The sequence below is a fragment of the Leuresthes tenuis genome, unplaced genomic scaffold (genome assembly GCF_036924035.1).
Source record: "Leuresthes tenuis unplaced genomic scaffold, fLeuTen1.0.hap1 SCAF_8, whole genome shotgun sequence".
NCBI classification, from domain to species: Eukaryota; Metazoa; Chordata; class Actinopteri; order Atheriniformes; family Atherinopsidae; genus Leuresthes; species Leuresthes tenuis.
Window position 1 is genome coordinate 12,310,620 of NW_027325362.1, and position 19,522 is coordinate 12,330,141.

General features: G+C 43.6%; 1 protein-coding gene across 3 annotated transcripts; it reads right to left on the minus strand.

Annotated features, from left to right (window-relative positions):
- Positions 1-8,719: 8,719 nt before the first annotated feature.
- LOC140312966 (phosphatidylinositol 3,4,5-trisphosphate 3-phosphatase and dual-specificity protein phosphatase PTEN-like) lies at positions 8,720-19,307 on the minus strand. Of its 3 annotated transcripts, XM_072390874.1 has the most exons (11): positions 18,318-19,304; positions 14,521-14,605; positions 14,346-14,390; positions 14,186-14,229; positions 13,798-14,036; positions 13,282-13,423; positions 11,851-11,919; positions 11,171-11,337; positions 10,116-10,442; positions 9,876-10,031; positions 8,720-9,719 (listed from the first exon to the last, which is right to left on the minus strand). In XM_072390874.1, the coding sequence occupies exons 1-11, from the start codon at positions 18,394-18,396 to the stop codon at positions 9,534-9,536; spliced, it is 1,539 nt and encodes a 512-aa protein (XP_072246975.1). In that variant the 5' UTR covers positions 18,397-19,304; the 3' UTR covers positions 8,720-9,533. The 3 variants fall into 3 exon arrangements, with proteins under 3 accessions (XP_072246975.1, XP_072246973.1, XP_072246974.1); XM_072390872.1 differs by having other exon boundaries at positions 9,876-10,442; positions 18,318-19,305; XM_072390873.1 differs by lacking the exon at positions 11,851-11,919 and having other exon boundaries at positions 9,876-10,442; positions 18,318-19,307.
- Positions 19,308-19,522: the final 215 nt, after the last annotated feature.

Consider the following 19,522-nt stretch of genomic DNA (forward strand, 5'->3'; position numbering starts at 1 on the left):
CAGTTTTTTTCTGAGATGCATGAAACTCTTTTACCAGAGGTTAACTTCTAGTTCAGTGTAGATGCAATCTAAATGATGCATATTTCACATTAAACATGAATGAACAAGTTTTTCTAAAAGAAAAATATTGTAAATTATACAGAGAAGTTTTTGTCTTGGTGAAATACTTGATAAATGTAGGGCAGAAGGGAGTTCTTCAAGCTTACAATGTGGCCTCCTGCTGTTTTTATAAGCAATAGTAAAGACTAGTCATTAACTCAAGGGGAGGTAAATGTGTGGCTGGTGCTTTAGTCGAAAAAAAAACTGACCAAAACTCTGTGTGTTCCAACTAGCTGTGTCTCAGCTCCTTTTAGGATCACATGCCTTTTATTTAGCTGTGGCTCTTCTCACTTTAGGTGTTATATTTGACAGTCAAAGGGAGTCTTTATCTCAAAAACCTGTTAGCTATGCAACAGTTTGGGCCTCTCCTGTCTTGCTTAATAACCTGAAATGGGTGCAAGTGGAACTGACATAAGCCTGTGTGTTTTTCTGTTATTGTCTGTGGCTGTGAACATGCGCTGTGTGTGTGTGTGTGTGGACGCTGTGGGTGAGCACAGCCAATGTTCATGCCATAGATGTGCATAATACGTGTGTGCCTGCTGTGTGTTCTCATTTGATGGCTGCTATCAATGTTTGTTTGGGGTTAAAAGCCCGTGTCTCTGTGGTTGTTAGAGGGGGTCATCTAAACCGGATCTAAAGCAGAATCGCTTGAGAGGCAGAAGCATAATCTGTTGCTGGCTTTGTGCTCCCAGATTAAAGTGATGTTTTGAACCTTTCTCACAGCCACAATATGCCTTTGCCTCCCTCCCTGCTACTCAGTATGTGTGTGTGACAGCAGATCCACACGGTCGGGTTCAAGAAAAGGACACCTTCCTCGCTATTTAAGAAATGGGGAGCTTTAGCATATTATCTGAGACGACGCATGCATGTTCTATTCATCTATTAATTTGCCATCAGCGTGGTGCAGCTATAGCGTATCTTCTCCACTGTTTGAGGGGAAACAGCTGCTAATCCTAATCCCCTGTCTCCCCCCCACGGGATTCTGTCAAATCACAGGCCCTTTAAAAAGCTCTGGCTGACTGGTTTCAGGGTTGGTTGAGTAGCTTGCTGACTGGCAGGCTTAAAATGAGAGGATGGACCATGCTAACCTACTCCCATGACTGACATCCACTTGCCCTTCCAAAGAGTATGTCATTTGTTTGTACAAGTATGCACATACACACACCAGATATCTCCACTGCTTCTCCACAGGCATCGTCCAATATGGTGAAAATAGCTTTCTCATAAACATTTGCAGATGAGTAGTTTACAGGTATGTCAGACGGTTTAAATAAATGCATACCATGCTGTAAAACAGATTAGAAAAGGGAATCTGTTGGTTTACACAAGATGTTTGTTGCCGGAGAAGATGTTCTAAAAAAACAACCTTTGACACTCTGTGGTGAAGCTATCAGGAAAAACTGGAGCTCAAGCTGCCCTGTGTGTGGCCGCCATTTTCTTATCCTGTCCATAGACTTCTGAGAATAGCTTGGTGTTCTGGGAAATGCTTGCTTGTTAGCCTAGCTTATCATAAACAGTATAATAAAGTTACCAAGAAAACTTGCAGAAGTCACTACTTTTTACACTTTGCTTTTTGTCAGACGTGTTGGTTGATGTTCCTTACAGTTCCTTTTCAAGTTGACACAAAGTCTAAATGGGTCGATTTTCAGTCTGCATATCTGCTGTGTTTTGGTGTCTGACAAAAGAAACTGAAAAATATGTGATCGCAAGTAATTTCTTTGAAACTGTGCTTTATTAATTTACACTTCGGCTTAACCGTTTTTACAAAAAACATGGATGCTGTACCAACTGTTCTTTGTTCTTCTTTTTCTGTACACTGGACGGGAGCTTGTATGGTGCACCAGGGCCAGTTTGAGTCTGGTTGATTGTACGCATGCAGGAATGATTTGACTTCACAGTAGCTTATAAAGCAAACAGCCGGAGGTCTGAAGCAATTATTTAGATTCATGAAAAAAAGTAATACATAATGTTCATTTGGTCAAAACACAGCTATTTGTGACAATTCTTTCAAGTATGTCCTTCAGTCAAACAGTCAGTCCCAAGCAGCTCTTGATATGCTTATACTCAGACATACCTGTATGTAAACTAAGCAGAGTATATGGCCAGATAGAGAAGTTCCATAGTTCCTCATTTTCACCTCATATCAGGGTAAACTGAAATCCTTGGTGTGAGGCCAACATCCCTTCACACTAAATCAAGACTTTGAAAAAAAAAAAAAGACTCGACACACCCGTTCCCTTTTAAATGAAAAGTGGAACTCATAAGCAATAAAAATTGCTCACTTTAGTACACTCAGGGGTTTTGCCACTATAGTCTTAATTGCTTTGGAGGCTAATGGCAGCTAATGATTGCAAACTTTTGATGAATATTGTGCTGCAACAGGCATTACTCTGTGATTTTGCAGTTATGCCTCTTGAGAAAGTTTTCAATTCTGAAACCTGATGTGTGGTGGAAGGCTCTAGAGAAACCTAGAAAGTGGAATCTAAGGTTAAAACATTTTTGTATTAAAATAAAATGAGTAAATAAGCTAGAATTGCATATGGAGACCATAATTATATAGATCCAGAAGTACATTAGTTCTTCCTTTGGCCATAATCAACCACTCCAATAAGCTTAATCAAATTCCATCTTGTAGTTTTTGTGCAATTTTGATGGCATACAGTGAACGTATCTTTGACCAAAGGTATCTTAGTGTTTCCCTGTTGCTCCACACAGGGAGGATCACTGTTGATGTTTGTTACAGTCACATGCCTCATAAATATAATAATTAACATCCATAAACTATATAAAATAAGACGTTTAAGAAGAGGTCTGAATAGTGAAGTCTATGTAGAAGTGCCTTAAAGTTAAACAGCACTTATGGTCATTGGGTACTGGTTCCAAACACTCACTGGTGGTTCTTTTTCCAAAGCATCCCTCAATTAAGTAGATATTACAGAAGGCTTTAAAGAGGCACTCCTGTTGGACAACATATCTGACAACGTTTAGACTGATTCTGTCATCATATGGCAGTGCAGTGTCCATAAACAGTTGAGTTGCATTTGTTACTTTGATACAGTCAGTTTTTGGTTCATCTCCCATGGCTGATTATTCATATCCTAGTGTTTTGTTTATTTTTTTTAACATGTTCCAGTTTCTCTCCAACCTCTTGGCACGTCACTTTTGGCTCCAATAAAACATGATGGCCGTGTTCAAATGTTGAACTCAAAGTGTCAAAACATCAGCCCTCGGACTAATAGTCAGTATCACAGTTTCCTACATCCTTTTCTGATATAAAGTCTGCGTTAATATTTATTCTTATTGGCACATCACCTCTTCACGCAAAAGCAATCATTACGATGTGCACCAACGGGCTGAAAGTGGGATTTCTTGAGCATTACATGAATAAATCAAAAATTCTTATTCAAATCCACTCTCAAAATGTATCACATTGGATTTTCTTACAAATCTCACACTCTGTGAGGAGCGTGAACCAGCTTCGCTTCTGTGAAACTCTGAAGTAACCATCACTTTCCAGCACAGACACTAATATCTGCCTTGTCCATCAGCCATCAGTCTTTTCAGATAATGACTCTCAGCTGGGACAGACATCGAGGCTGAGCAAGGGGTATCAGCAGACATTTGCGTCTTCCTCCCTTGTTCTTGGTATATACGAATGAGACGGGGATGAGGAGCACGCGGGTGACTGTCAGTTATCAGCATGAGGATTAGGGACTGTCATCAGCAGCCATATGCCTCATATTACCCTCCTGATGACACTAGATGGAGAAAGGGAAAGGAGTGAGTGAGGAGGAGGCTTGGAGGAAGGATTAAGATTCCAGAGAAAAAGTCAGGTAGAGAACAGAGCCTGTCAATGTAAATTCTGTTAAATACACAGAGTTCGGCAGGTGAACCCAAGTTTTCACATGCTCAGAACTTCACTCAGGGATACATTAAAGCCCTGCAGTGCTTGTCACAAGAGCACTTCTCACTGCTGGGTTCCCAAGCTATGCACAATGCAAGTTCCTGTTGAAAAAAAGTGTTCTCTGTTCTCTGTAAAAGCTCATGGTAAAGCTGATATGCTTCTTCCATGTTGTTTTGCCTCTGGCTGTGCATGTTGGATTTAATTCAGTGCAACGGACACGTGTGCGCTCTTCATTGATCACATAGAAAGCATTTGCGTGAGTGTGTGTGTTGAGGAAGGGGAGGGGTCAGTGGTGACAGCAATACAGTAAGTGTTTCCATGTGCTTCTCGTATTCTCGTTTAAACACACACAGAGACTGACAAAACATGCTGGCATATCCATGTCAACAAAACTCTCCATCATATACAAAAACAGAGCTTGTGTGACTCATTAGGTGACTCAGGTCTTGACAGTAAAAATAACATCTGAAAACATTTACCGTACATTCATTAACAGTTGGTCCAACTCATGATGAGAAGCACTTTAATAGATTTCCATCAATTGCTTGTTGTTGCCTGCCAAATTAACCCCATGCTGCTGCGTACGCGCAGCATTTGTGTTTCCAAACTTCTCCTCCTCCTCCTCCTTCTTCTTTCCAATTCCACTTCCTCATTCACCGTAGTTCCTGTGTGCGATCGCCAAGCTATTTCAGTGTGTTCACACAAAAAAAGAGAAACTATGCCGAGGATTTGCTGCGACGAGGATCGAGTTAACAGCAGAAAGTAATGAGTACATGAGTCACAGATAAAATGTATTCTTCAAGGTATTTTTCATAGATTTATGCCGTTTTGGGTGGATGGTTGAAAATCTCCAAGTAATGAAGAATCTGAAGAAACTATGCTTAGAAGGGTTGACACAAGCTGATAAAAAGGAGTTTCTGTTTTATGCCTTTATCTCACTCAAATAAAAATCTGGATAGGATTTTACATGCAGAGGACTAATTAAAGAAAAAAGAAAAAGTATAGGTAATCAGAGCAACTTGTGTCACAAGCTGATTAAGCGAGTTTTCCCTCGTAGGCAGCCACAGCAGACCACCATGAAGAGGAGGGGAGGAAGCAGCATGTAAAAAGACCATATGTGTGAGCATGAGTGTGGGCACAGAGAAATGATATGTCTGTGGTCCGGCCTGGGCTCGTGTTAGTTTGTTGGAGGCAGAGTCTGACTTTGTTTCTGTGGCAGTATATTCTGTGCACATTTGTGAGTGCACTGGTCCACATGTGTGGGTGTGTGCACTTTTTCCACAGGCTGTCACTCGCACCGCTGCAGACTCTTTGGTAACTTACAGTGCCTGTGTGAGAGTACATGCGTGTGTTTCTGTGTGTGTGTGTGTGTGTGTAAGCTTTTGTTTAATTTCTACTTCCTGTTTTATTCTTGGCCTAATCCAAACGCAACACAGCTGTGCAGTGAGCCAGAGAAAGAGGGCTTGGGGGATGGGTTGCCAGGTCCTGGTGAGTGCAGCCATGCTCTACAACTGCTACCAACAGATGGAAGTGGAAATGGGGTTACCATCATCCAGCTTATCTTCTGTTTTTTTTGTAGGCCAGGCTGACCCCCTACACTCTCCCCACCATCTCATTTGGTCATAATCTCTGCATTTTGGCGATAGGTCTTCTCCTTTATACAGCAGAGTGATAGACAGACCACAGACGGCCGTACAGGCAAAATGAGAGAAAATGAGTATAGTTACAAAAGCTCAGCAGTCAGTCATGAAATATGTTCATGATCTCAAATGCTTGACATATACAGCTAGAAAGCCCTTGTAATAACGTTTTCTCTGACTCACAGAGAAAGTGTGATTTGATACGTATTACAGCACCACTGTGAAAGTCTGAACACCCTCAGATGGAGTGCCGGCTAAAATCTGCACTTATGCATAGGAGCTGGATCACTAACTCACTCACCGCAGTCGAGACCGTGGGCTAGTTCTGAATATGACAACTGCTTTGGGGTGGCAAAGCTGTCACTGCGCTTACGGTACTTTAGACATGGTTGTTACTGTATACACAGCCTCTTTTTGGGTGGTAGGCTGAGTCTCGTATTGAACTTACTGTATTCCTACATTTCTATGATGTTTTGACAACACATCTGCCTGATCGATATCCGCATCCAGCCATAGTTTCATCTGTCACAGCCAAGCAGCTGAAAATGATATTCTCAATGTGACTTTTTGGGGGGTTACGTGGTCATACGTGTTTTGACTAAATGAGTTAAGTTATAAGCCTGGTCACACAAGCAAAACATAAACTGCTGTAGGCTGTAAATTAGCAGCTAACTAGATCCTCAATCAGCTCCTGGAGATTCACTCAGTCATTCTTTTTGAGCTGTGGAGGATTTTGTCATTGTAAACTAGTATTAGCAGGACTGAGTTGCAGGCTCTTTACACACTACTGGTTGCAGCAAGCTACAAGCAGAACAGTGAACTTGGCCATGCTAGATCGCTAGCTTAGCTCTCCTCACTAAAGGGCCAAAATTCTCTCAGTTTTGTAAAAAAAAAAGTCTGATTTTCAACACAGTTAACCGCATATAAATCCATTTTGGATCTTTGAAGACATTAAGATATTGTTCAACAGCACAGATCATCATGTAGACGTTTCGCAGATTTAAACATGGAGATATTGCATTGCTTGAGGATATGAATCATAGTGACTCTTGTAATTAACTGAATTTTCTAGGCGTGATCAGGCATTTATTTCCTTGACTGTCTTTCAAAGCAGTAACTTAGTCTTTCAGTTTTAATATCAAATATTTATTAGAACTTATTAGAATATAAACTTGCTGCTGAAATTTTGCTTAGTTTCTCAAAACACAAATTGATATTGAAATCATGATTAGATACGTTGTGGTTAAGTCTGAATTTGGGCCGTCTTATTTCCACGTTATGGTTGGGCTTTCAAAGTCAACCAGCAAATTCTAAATGCAACAGATATGATTTTCACTCATCTGGCTCTGCAAGGATTTGTGCCACACCTTGAACAGCGTATCGCATTCTTTTTTTTTTGCTGGGTATGTAATGCCGTATAACCCACAGGCTCATTGAAGGGAAATGAATGCTCTAAATGAGCAAACATTTTCTTTGAATCACCTGCTCCTCCAGCTTTTTCCTCATCTCATGACATGACGATGTGGACAAATTCACTATCGAAAAGGCCCAAAGCTCCAAAACACAAAAGAAGCTATGTATACATTTAGGTGAGCATTTCAGCTGCTGTAGAGTTTGTGTAAGTGACAAAGAGGGCAAAGTAGACTTTGAAACTCTGGCTCTACTGAGGTCAAGCCTCTTCGGCTGTGTGCCTGTGGAGAGCTGAGGCATCTCTCTAAACCCAGCACAGCACATTCATTATTAATCTAGCCGTCTCACCCTCCTTCTCAGTTCAGCCAATTACAGCTGGGCCCCTGCGACTGCTGCCTGTCTCATTTGACGCCGCGCTGGTTGGCTTTGATGTCTCTATCAACACGAAAGAGCTAGGGACTGAGTCTTAATAGAGCAGAAGGGGATTATGTGACTGCCAGCCTCTGGGGGTGGAACATTTTTTCAAAAATATATTTATATGTTTAATTTATACTTTATTTTATTATCAGACTTTGGGCCATGCTTTTGCCGGGGTCTTGCCACTCTCAGCTCCTCTATCACAGTGACACGGTTGTTAATCCTGTTACTCTTTCATTTGGGGAGTTGCAGAAGCTTCCAAGCAGAGCAGGCTCGTCTACCCGAGGCCTCGCACTCCTCCCTCCAGGACTGGTAGCCTTTCCTTCCTCTCCTCACTGCAAGAGGAGAACGCCTTGAATAACCAGCAGCTACTGCTTAACATGGAATGCTGATACTTTAGTATGACTTCAGGCTGCTTCCAACTCCAATATATATACTTTTTTTTCCCCCAGAGGTCAGTGATTCAACACAAATTCAAGAAATAGAAATGTGCTGTCAGGTAGCGCAATTTCTTTTTTCAAAATGGCTGAAATCGTGTTTTTACTTCAATTACCAGTCACATTTCCACGCATTTTCCCCCACTCCAAGACAGCCAGCTACACAGATACCCAGTTGAGTCAGTGCTGTTTGCTTAAAGTGGGCTTTACGCCCTCAGTTGAACTTTTATTAACAATCCTTCCATCACTTCCCTTCCTCAGGTACCAACTACTATTTGCAGCTCTGACCTTTAAAAGCAGGAAGTTACTGTTAAAAGAGCACGAACAGCTGCAACGACAACCTGCTTTACTGCATTTTTTCTCACCGAACTCATAGCTCGTGAACATTTTCCTTCCCTACGCACAGCACACACACACACACACACACCGTCTCGCACACGTTCAAAATCAAATTACAGAGTCTGTGTGCCGTCACTCAAAATCATAACTCAAGTTGATAACGATTGTGTCAAGTTAAAGACTGTAAAGGCCTCTCGCGGCTTTACGGCAAGTGCATTCATATTCGTTCTGCATGATTTCCATTAACAGACCAGCGGATGAAGTGCATTACATAAACCTCTGATGCAATTTTCTGAGCGTGACTCAAAGCGCCGGGCAAACCCAGCGCCGACGACACATCTCAAAGCTCGTTCCTTTAAGAAATAACACCATTGCATTCGTTTACTAGGGATGGACGGCAGTTCCAAAACATGCAAATCCCCGCCGTCCTTTAAGTGGAGCGTTGACAACATTGCAAACACCGGCTGCCCTGCTGTTTTGTGTATTATATTTTTATTATCTTAGGATAAAAAAAACATTAACAATTACATGGGATGCCTTTTTCTGCATAATTTAACGTATACACAGTGGGAACAGGAATGGCAATGCTTTAGACATCATCACAGCCTCTTCATAACCCCGCCCACCCCCAACCCCACTGCCCGCATGCAGTTTGCACTGCACAAAGGCCAAAAGTCACATGAGACAGCCTGCAAAGAGCACAAGAAGCATTCACAGTAAAGGAATATAGGAAAGAAGATAGGATGGAGGTAGGGGAGAGAAAAAGATGAGGGAGAAGGGTGGGGACAGAGGGGGAGTGAAACAAAGTGACTGCAGCACTGGCCTTGGTTTAGACAGGAGAAGGAGCAGCATAGTCCTAGTATTTCATTCTAACTTCTCCCACACTTCAACTCCCATCTCCTGATTGTGGTACTCTTTCCATTGTCTTTGACACAAAAAAAGTTTGCTTATATATGCATGTATATATGTATATACATATATTTATGTATATATATATAAACACATTTTTATAGCTACAGCACCTTTTCCCATGGAGCAACAGTGTCAATACCTTGCACATGGTACATGGCCGTGCCAAAGAAAGAAAAGAAAAACAAAAGAAAAACAAAAAAAACAATATATTGGTCAGGATATTTATCTTTTTTTTCCCTAAAATTGGCATTTGACATGATGATATTCTATTGCCGTGGGGGAGGGAAGGGACAAAGGTTCATCTTTCTGAGTTTATATTCAAGTTTTCTCCTTTTTTCGGGTGTATAATTTCTTCTTCTCCTGCTTAAAAAGAGTTCACACTTTTGTGATTTGCGTGTGCTGCTCTTCATCGAAAGGTTCGTTTTCTGGATCAGAGTCAGTGGTGTCAGAGTATCGATAATGGTCTGGCTCATTGTCGCTAACGTCCGGGGTGACAGATGTCGAAGTGCTAGCCTCAGAATTCGGTGGCTCCTCCACGGTTTTCGTAAAATACAACTTCACCTGGAAATCAAGACAGCCGACGTCAGCATGTGCATCGAGACATTCACAATCAAGCCTCCTCAACATTATCTTGACTAACATTAATCTTAGTTCAAATTAGCGGCTCGTTCGTCTACTAAAGACATAATAATCCAAATCCAATCAGTCAATGCTTACCTTGAAGTTTGGCGAGAAGTAGCGGTTTGCTTTATCTTTATTGGCCTTGTCCAGGTCATTTTTAGTGAGCGTCAGGATGAGGTAATCCCTCTCGCTCTCCCTGTAGCTGTCCCTGTACTCGGGTCTCTGTGGCTGGTTCTGTGGCTGTCTCACCAGCTGGTTCGGCACCTCGTTCAGCGGCCATTTCCCCGGCTGGTTCGGCACCTCGTTCGGCGGCCATTTCCCCGGCTGGTTCGGCACCTCGTTCGGCGGCCATTTCCCCGGCTGGTTCTGCACCTCGTTCGGCGACCCTTTCCCCGGCTGGTTCTGCGCCTCGTTCGGTGGCCATTTTCCCGGCTGGTTCTGCGCCTCGCTCGGCGACCCTTTCCCCTGCTGGTTCTGCACCTCGTTCGGTGGCCATTTCCCCGGCTGGTTCTGCACCTCGTTCGGTGGCCATTTCCCCGGCTGGTCCTTACCTTTTTCCTGCTGGCTCTCTCCAATGTTCACCGCCCCGTTTTCTATCGTTTCCCCGCTCTCCTCTGGTCCGGGGATGAAGAAGGTGTTCACCCAGAAGTGAAACATTTTGTCCTGGAGGTGCAGAGATGACGACAAAGGAAGGAAACAAACAAACAAAAACAAAAAAACATGAGAAAATGGCCAAAAATTAAGTATCCAACAGAACGTTTTGGGCTTATGAATAAATGTCTTTAGTCTTGCAGGCCAAGTCCAATTATATTCCTCTCTTTTTTTTATTTTTATTTTTTATTTTCAACACTGACAAACTCAAACCAGCCACGCATTAGTCAGCCTCAACATTTTCCAAACTTGTCTGCGCACTCAGCCCCAACCCTTTCTCTTTCTTGTAAAGATGTAGCTCTTGAGTTACTCACAAATATAGTTTGGCTCAGGAAGTCCTTAACACAACCACCCATTGCAGGAGGCCTGGAGCCAGTGTAGTTTTTAAGCCAACGTCACTCAAACATAAGTAAATAGTGCATTTGTTGGGTCTATTTTCAGTATTAATGCACACTGGAGTTTTTAAAGGCAGGAGGAGACCGACTGAGGCATCATCTCCTAATAAACTACAGCGCCCCCGCTGCTGAAGGAGCTTGCCGACTGTGGGGCTAATTAATGCGTTTTTAACAGTTTTCAGACAAAACTGGCCTTCAGCACAGAAAACGTGACATTAAAAGGCTTTAAAGGGAAAATCCTCAGTCAGATGTGGAGTTACTGTTCTCCGACCTTGCAGACATCATGATGTGCATCAACTCAAGTCGGCCACTTATTTCAGAAACTTGAAAAGACTGCAAACTAACCTTCTTCATCATCTTATTCTGTTTATGGAAGAACTCCACTTTGATGTCTCCGCAAACTGGCAGCGGCTGGGGGAACTCAAAAAACATGTGCTTGTCCTCGCGCCGTGTGTGAGACGGGTTCGACGTATGGATCTTCACTTTCAGTTGGTACACCACAAACTGGGGATCTGCGGAAAGTGTTGATGTTGCACAGGGACGAGGGGCGAGATTAGTTAAAAGGGAAGAGACGGACGACGAGAAGGAAAGCAAGAGGGTAAGACAAAGATACCGGTGTTATTCCACGAGCTGGTCCAAGAAACAGCACACTACCACTTCCACCCATTGATGTAAAAATTAAAGGGGAGAAAGGGGAAAGTAACAGACCACAACATGCTACATCCAAAGAGACCCAAAACCAAAGAGTCAGGACCCTATTCTGATAGACAGTGGTTTGGTCTTGGACCAGCGCAACACGTTGCATATATAAGAGTTTTAACCCTCTCTTCTTCCTGTGTCAGAGTGTGTGTGTGTGTGTGTGTGTGTGTGTGTGTGTGTGTGCTGGTGATGACTTCATATGCCTCCGAGCTGTTCTTATCCTGCCAGGCAACATTGTCTACCTTACATTGCTCCTTCCTGATGGATCTCTGGGGCCATATAAAAAGCAAGTGAGTGAAATAATAATGAATGAAAGGCTCATTTACCCCAATGCCAATTCCCTTTCTTGAAGCCCTGTGGGGTCGGCTCGCTCCTGTTTTTAAAGGTACTGTCCCCTTAGAGAGAGAAAGAAGGAGATTATCACAAGCAGGACCTGGCTGGCCCGTCAGGGGTTTGACAGCACAGCAGGCACACACACAAGGTACAGTCTTGGTTTTTTTGGCTTTTCTGAAACAACAACATACAGAAGGTGGCTTTAAAGTGGAGGTGTGCATTTTAAACTTGGTGCTGGTTGTGAGACTCACAAACGAGAGGGAACAAGTGGGGAACTTGAGACAGCAGAAAAATCAAACACTCACCAATCCCCTCTTGTACTGTGAGTGAATTTTTATTTTAAAAAAAAATGTGCGATGTTGAGTTTTTAAGCAGAATGATCAAAACTAGCCGCTTCTTTTGTTTTACTGCCGCGGTGAGAGACAATCTGGGTGTGGGCAAAAGGTGTGTGCACAAGTATGGAGAAGTCACACTCAGAATAGGGCCTTTTTGTTGTAAAGGAAGAGTTAGCAAGACAGAAAAAGATCAATACAGTCGGGGCCGTTGAGCACAGTCAGATGTTAAAGTGAGAAAGCCACAGACATGGGGGGGGGGTGTCTTTTCTGACCAACAGCTAAAAATGAACTAATTTAGTTAGAAGGAGAGCACAGAGCACAGTTATCTGATAATAACAGCCACAATAGCAGACGATTAAACTGCTCAAACATCAGCAAACACACAGAATTCACATGAAAACACATTTCTGCTGAAAGGCCGACGTTTCGTTCAATTTTAGTCAAGACACACTGTTAAAGTCATACTCCGGGTTGGGCTTGTGTTACTTCGCCACTGAAACAGGGGACCACAAGAGCAAATGTTTGCGTACAGAGAATTTTACAGCAGTCATATCACTCAAGTTCAGAGCAAACATGCAGTGATATGTACATACTCCTAACTAATGCACTGAAACAAACTTCTACGCTCATGCACATGACCAGAATATCTAATTCCTCTTTTAACTTTCAGATACTTCCTGGTTAGGACCAAGTAAAGCAAATAAAACTCCGGCTCAGGTTAATGCTACTCTATGGTCTCGAGTGCAAATGTGCCGTTCACTTCCCGGGCTGCTGCACTCTAAACAGTGCACTTTGCTCCAAATATAACAAGCAGCCAAATTCATCTGATTCAACAGGTGTTTAAGCAAGGAAAGAATAAGTCCACCTTGGATGACTTAATCAATACGAAGCTGCCCTTGTCTGTCAAAGGTCCAAAAGTACAGGAGCTAATTCAGCCATGTTTGACTGTGTTTTACAGCACGACTCAGACCGGCCGCTCTGCACTAGCTGCAGCGTGGGTGAGCCACACATCCAAAGCGCTGGGTCCATTTCAACAGCGGCCCGCATGCCTACGCCCTAAGTTTGGAGTTGAATTTGAACATGACTCACTGCAGGTGCCCCCGCTGAACATGGGGAGAGTCTCGAAAACCATTTTGTGGAAGAGCAGCGCCACCGGCTTGTACTCGAGCTGGTTCTTCAGTAGGTAGCTGTAGTAGTAGACGTAGCGGCGCTGGCTCGGGATCGTTACTCCCTGCAACAAAGACAACAAATGCTCAGGGATGCAGAGGTGCCGGGGGTCGGGACATCTGCAACGAGCAAGCCGCAACGTGCGAAACACAATATTATCTTTAGCTCTGTTAATAATTTGTCAAATCAGGATGCTGGCAACATTTCCAACCTGCGTGACAGCAATGCTTTCAATCCTCAAAGCATTTTCATGTTTAAATGCGTTTGCTTGCAACTGGAGCTGAAATGAGTCAACAACTATGAAGGCAGTCGGAGGAAAAATGCCAAATATTTTCAAAGACCAGCCATTTTTTTTTTATTTCACACCATGTTAAAAACTAAAAATATCAACAAACAAAGAAAGAAAAATCAACAGCCGCGGCAAACTTCTGGTCTCACCTTCTTGTCCCTTGTCCTGACTTCGCCGTAAAAGTCGAGTGCTTCCTGGGCCTCCAAGAATTTGCCACGATGGAGGAGATAAGCGCAGATCATGACTCCGGTGCGGCCCTTCCCAGCCTTACAGTGGATGGCCGCCACGTGATTGTCATCTTCGCTGAGCCAATGGTCCAGGTCTTCACAAAACGGCTTAATCAGCTCCAGCTGAGGAGGGTTGTGGTCTTCAAAAGGGTACTGTGCAACTGAGGCGCGATGGGACGCAGACCCAAGTTGTAAAGAGAATGGGGCACAGAGCGGGGGACAACATGAGGACAGAGCATATTTTAACGACTTTGTGTGTCATCAGGCTTTTAGGTCAGTGTTTTTATGAGAAAGCTGTAAAGCGGCCTACCTCTGCAGTTAAATTTGGCAGCATCGTAGTGTCTTTCTGCGCAGCTGAAACGGGGAGAGGGGTGGGGGGGGGGACACAAACTCCAGTTAGCCATCGCACAGAGGAAGTTAGTAAGTAAACAATGGTCAGATCAGATACCAAGAGTATGTGGAGCACTTACAGGTTGTAGATTTTGTAATGGTTTTTATGCTTTGAATCCAAAAACCTGTGCGTAGGAGAGAAGAAGAATCACTGCATAAACATCCGATCAACTGCCAGAGCAAAACGCTTAGACAAAAATTCAAAAGAAAGCTTTTTTCCTCATACATCTCCCTCCTGTACGAGTCCACACTCACCGTACTACATCGTCTATGTTGTTTCTGTACACGCCTTCAAGTCTCTCTGCTGGAAAGCCCATAGCAATGATGTTTGGGTAGATATCTGTTCACAGGGGTCAAGGAATTGTACAGAGAGCATGTAGGCGCTTCATGTAACACCAAAAAAAAAAAAAGAAGGTTAACCTGTGCATTATACAACTGTTTCAAGTCATTTAAAGACAACTTTGCAATGGCGGCAAAAATTCCAAGAATGCGGAGAGGAAAAAAAAATGTCTCGGTCAATGCCAAACTGAGGCTGTCGCTGCAGTTATGGATAGACAGGAACACAGAGAAGGGCCGCTGATCAGTGTGTGTGTGTGTGTGTGTGTGTGAGTTTGCATGTTGTAACAGATGGCCTTGACAGTGAGAGGCAGGCAGCGAGGACAGGAGTAACAGCACTCCTGCTTCAGCCAGGCCCACATGTGGGCGCACGAGGAGTCTCCGCTCCCTGACCCGAGTGTATTTTTGGAGCTCAAAGTTATATTGGGATGATTGCAAATGTTCAGCTTATCTCTCTTTTGAGCTCAGGCGGACCAATTTGAATATCTGCAAGATTGGATGCATGCGACGGTGTCGTCACAGAGGTAGAGTTCCAAACAAAAACTGCTTTGTGTCACGGCCTGTGAGCTCCCCTACACTAAGAGACACGGCAAAAACGGAAAGCGGCATTCATGGTCGCACTCGTTTGCTGCTAGTCCTCGCCTGCCATTAGCGTTGCCTTAGCTCATCAAACAAGAAATTTCAGCACAGTGCACTACAGGGAAACGCTGTGAACCATTTCACGGCGACACACATAACATCTTAAAAGCGTACATCAGTTTCGTGTTGCAGTGAGAAGAATAATTCAGTTGGCATGCATGTCTCCTAGGCCTGGCTGCAACGCCTACCTGCAACTGAAATCTGCTTGTCGCCATAAGCTGTGGGATTTCACACTTAAACCACCGACTAAAGGGCAACCTTTTCTTACACTTCCTGTGCCGCGGTGTCAGAGATAGAGGAGCTGAATATTTCTAATTGGATACGTCTGCTTTATTCAGGGCCGACCTCATTTCCCAGAGTCGGATCACTATTTATAAAAGGGTCTGAAAATGTTAAATGCACGCATCTGACGGCTCTGGTGGGGAAAAAAGAAGCGCAGCAGGCGGATTCCTCTGCGCACTCCTTGCTAGTCTGCACATACAAGCACCTGCGCATGCAAAAACACAAGGACGGCTCTCTTCATGCAACACTCGATGTACAAACACACGGTTCATTGTTTAATCAGCAAACCTGCAAGTTAAGAGAAATGCTGGCATTCAGAACAAGCAGCTGAGGTCAACTGTGCGATGTACAAAGATTAATCTAATTTCAAACTAATTTGGCTGCAAAGGAAAGGGAGGAAAAAAGCGACAGTTTAACATATCCCAAAGAAGAGGAATTCAATATGTTCCCTCACATAATTATATGAAGCTGAAAGTGCTTGATTTCAACAAGGCCAACAGCAAATGTGCAATATTATTTGCATACTGCCAAGCTGCTTTCCTGAGGCTCAACAAAGATGTCTATCTGTATATGCTGAGCCATAATCCTGCACATTGATGCCTCAAATAACTAATTAGGTTCCAAATGCAATTTTTAGTCACTTAATGGGCAACTCTAACCCTTGCAGATTAAAGAAAGAAAAAAAACTTCCAAACTCCCTAGAGAGTCGCAGCCCAAGGGGCTCCGTCTCTGAAGCTGGGAGGAAATGCATATGCAGGACCCCCGATGGAAGCTCCAGGAGGAGAAAGGGGAAAAAAAATAAAACATTTCTGCTGCTTTAGGCACGCCTTTTCTTTAAAGCCAGCCTTGCCTGAGCTCTATGCATATGCCAAATCCACAACTGCGAGGAAAAGGAGGAGGGGGGGGGGGGGGGGGGGAGTGGGAACCGGCAAGCACTAAGTGAGGAGGAGGTGGGGAGGACAGGAAAGGAGGAGAGCACAGGAAAGGGGGCAAGCAGAGGGAGGGAGAATTAGAGTGGGAGTAGTAAAGAAAAAGAGCAAAGGAGAGGTGGTGGGTTGAGAGGGTAAGAGAGGGAGAGAGCACTCAGACAGCAACGCAGATACAAGATCACTGGCAACTCTATTTTAAGGGCAATTCCCAGAACTGTGATACGGCGTTACATAACTGCAGAGAGCCCATATTGTTTTTGGACACCATGCCAAAAATGATAAAACGAGATAGTTTGAAAGGGCCCACATCTGAATGAGAGGAGACCTCAAGCCAAAGAGAGATGCCACTTTTGAGCGCACACACTCCCCGTTCACACCTGCACGAAGCTGCAGAGGCACACCACAGGGTCCTACCACACGAAGGTGAACTCAGACCTACTGCTACAAAACCAGGTGAAAAACATCTGATCAAACACGAACATGTTCAGCTGTGTATGCAGCAAGGCCCATGATTCAGTCTATTTTACACAGACTGTGTGTTCAAAGCAACCTTTTTCTTTAAAAAAAAAAAGGAAAGAAAAAAAAACACTCGTCAGAGCGAACCTGAAGTTAACGCAATATACATGACTACATCATTATGGCTATTGATCAACCTGCCAAACAGCTCCCGTTAGCCTTTGTTTCAGATTAATAACGTGGTCAATGCTGTCCGAAAACAACAGAACGTCACAATTTCTCAGGGGCCAGGCTGCATCTTTAAAGTTTTGCCCAACCATGCTATTTTTCATCCTCAGATTTCAATGGGAAACCCCATCAAATGTTCACATATGAAAAAAAAAATGGACATGGGGAATTTCTTTGCATCGAAATCCACACAAGATAACCATTAGAAAAAAAATGTTGCTGATCTTTTTTTAAGCAATCTATCTCAGTCGATAACATCTAGAGTGACATTTTCACAAGAAGTCAGCAGGCCACATCCACCCCAACGTCAACCATGACCCGCTCTCACCACCGTCACACATTAAATTATGCATTTAGTAGGCCACGGTACACCACGTCGGCTGCTAATCTAGTTTATCACCATCCAAATAGATAAGACTTCCATCTATAATACAACAGTGAACCAGGCCAACTACAATCTGCTGACCTTACATGGTAAATCTTAAATCTGCACATTAGGGAGAGGAGAGTATTTACTGGCTAAAATCCTTCAATGAACACTCACACTTTGAGGAGCCAAGTGAAAGCAGCAGAACTGAGTTGACTTTTTTTTTTTTTTGCCCATTTGCACAATTGTGTCATAATGAACGACCAGAAATCCACCCTTTTGTTGGAGATCGGCCTCTTCCATTTAAGATTTACCAAGATCTGAAAGATACTCTGAGAATACCAGACATAATCCTCGTGCCTTGGGCGCCAAACGATGAGAGCTAAAGGAAAGGAGAGAGAAAAAAAAAAAAAAAAAGAAGAAAAAAAAAAAAAAAAAGACTACATGCCACTGACAATTTCACAACCTCAAGCCAGTCCACCACTGTGCAACGGATATGCAACTTAAATGTCCCGTTAATAAAGCACACACACAAACCAATGTCCAGCTGAACGGGAGTTCCCCACTATGATACGACTGTGACATTTATGCTTGCTGGTTTGACAGATCCACCATCTTTCAAACATGCTGGGTGACAGCAAAGCTGCGCTGTCTGACCAACTAGCCGAGAGCTAACTTAAGCAGCAAAGGAAGCTAACCAACCTCACGTTACTCCACTGACATTTCTGGTTCCAGCGCTCCTGGTCAATGAATCTATGACATGTTGCTGCTCAATGCCCCGACTGCTGTAAAATATGTAACACAGGGAAGGATACACGTTAAGTCCAGGTCGAAACCATCCTCTTGGTATCTCCTTTTGTTCCGACTGACAATTTCTTTTATAATCGCAGCCATTGTAGCAGGTGACAGGAGTCTATGTGGGATAAATGTTGAAAACAGCTTTGTCTAATATTGGCTGTCCGTTCGTTTATGTCGCAAGTCAGTGCTCTCGGTCGCCGGCTGCACAATTTTGCAGGTCCTCGAAGAGATGTGCTAGCCCGCAGAGCTAGCAGTGGCTGTCGTTAGGATTAGAAAGGCTTCCTCTGGATCATAAAGACGGGCCCTGCGCTGCTCCTCCGTGCAGGCCCGACTTTCCCAAACCCGCAATTCGTTTTGCAAGCACCCCCGAATAAAATACATGCAGTAGTCCTCAGAAAAAAAAAAACTCTAAGATGGCAAACACGTTCCAAGCGATGGCTCAATGGTAGCTGCCGCGATTGACAGCAGGAGGCTGGAGAACCCACCGGCTCTCAAAACCCGTATCCAGTCACTAAGACGTAGCTAGCTAGCTAGCGCGGCTAGCTAGCAACAATCGCTAACGCTACCTCTTTCTTCGATCCAAAAACCTCCTAACGATTCAACATTGTCATCGAATGATTGCCAAGAACTCATCTGAAAAAAAAAGTGACAGGCTCCACCTTAAATGTATATAGGCTATACAAAGATCAGCAATCTGCACAGGCTGGTTTGACAGTTCCGTCCCGGGGAATCATCTTCTTTACTCGTTCCTCTCGCTCCAGCTGAACTCTCAGGCTCCCATCATGGCCTCCACCGAAGGAAAAAAAGAAGGTAGAGCAGGCTGGGATTTTAGAACAAATATCCTGCCGCCATCACTGTATAGTCCCGAAGAATGGTTAAAACCTGCCGGTTCAAGATAATCAAATATTGTTTCAACAATTCTTTTTAGAAGGTGTTAACCAGATGCCTGCATGTGTAATTGTTTCAACACTAACAAAACTCTACAATTGTGCTATTTCATGCTTCTGGCGGAAGGATAACGTGTGTCCGCATGCAACGCTGCCTTCTGTCAAAGTGGTCACGTGTGATTGTAATTAGGGAAGTTTCCAACATAATGTCACTTTTCGTGGTTTTAACTGTCACATGAGGCTTCTTGCAAATGCATCGTTGTAACCGGTTGATCGTCCGAGGGTTATATTGCAGAAGTTCGGAATATCGCAGATGTTGTGTTGTTTTCTTCATA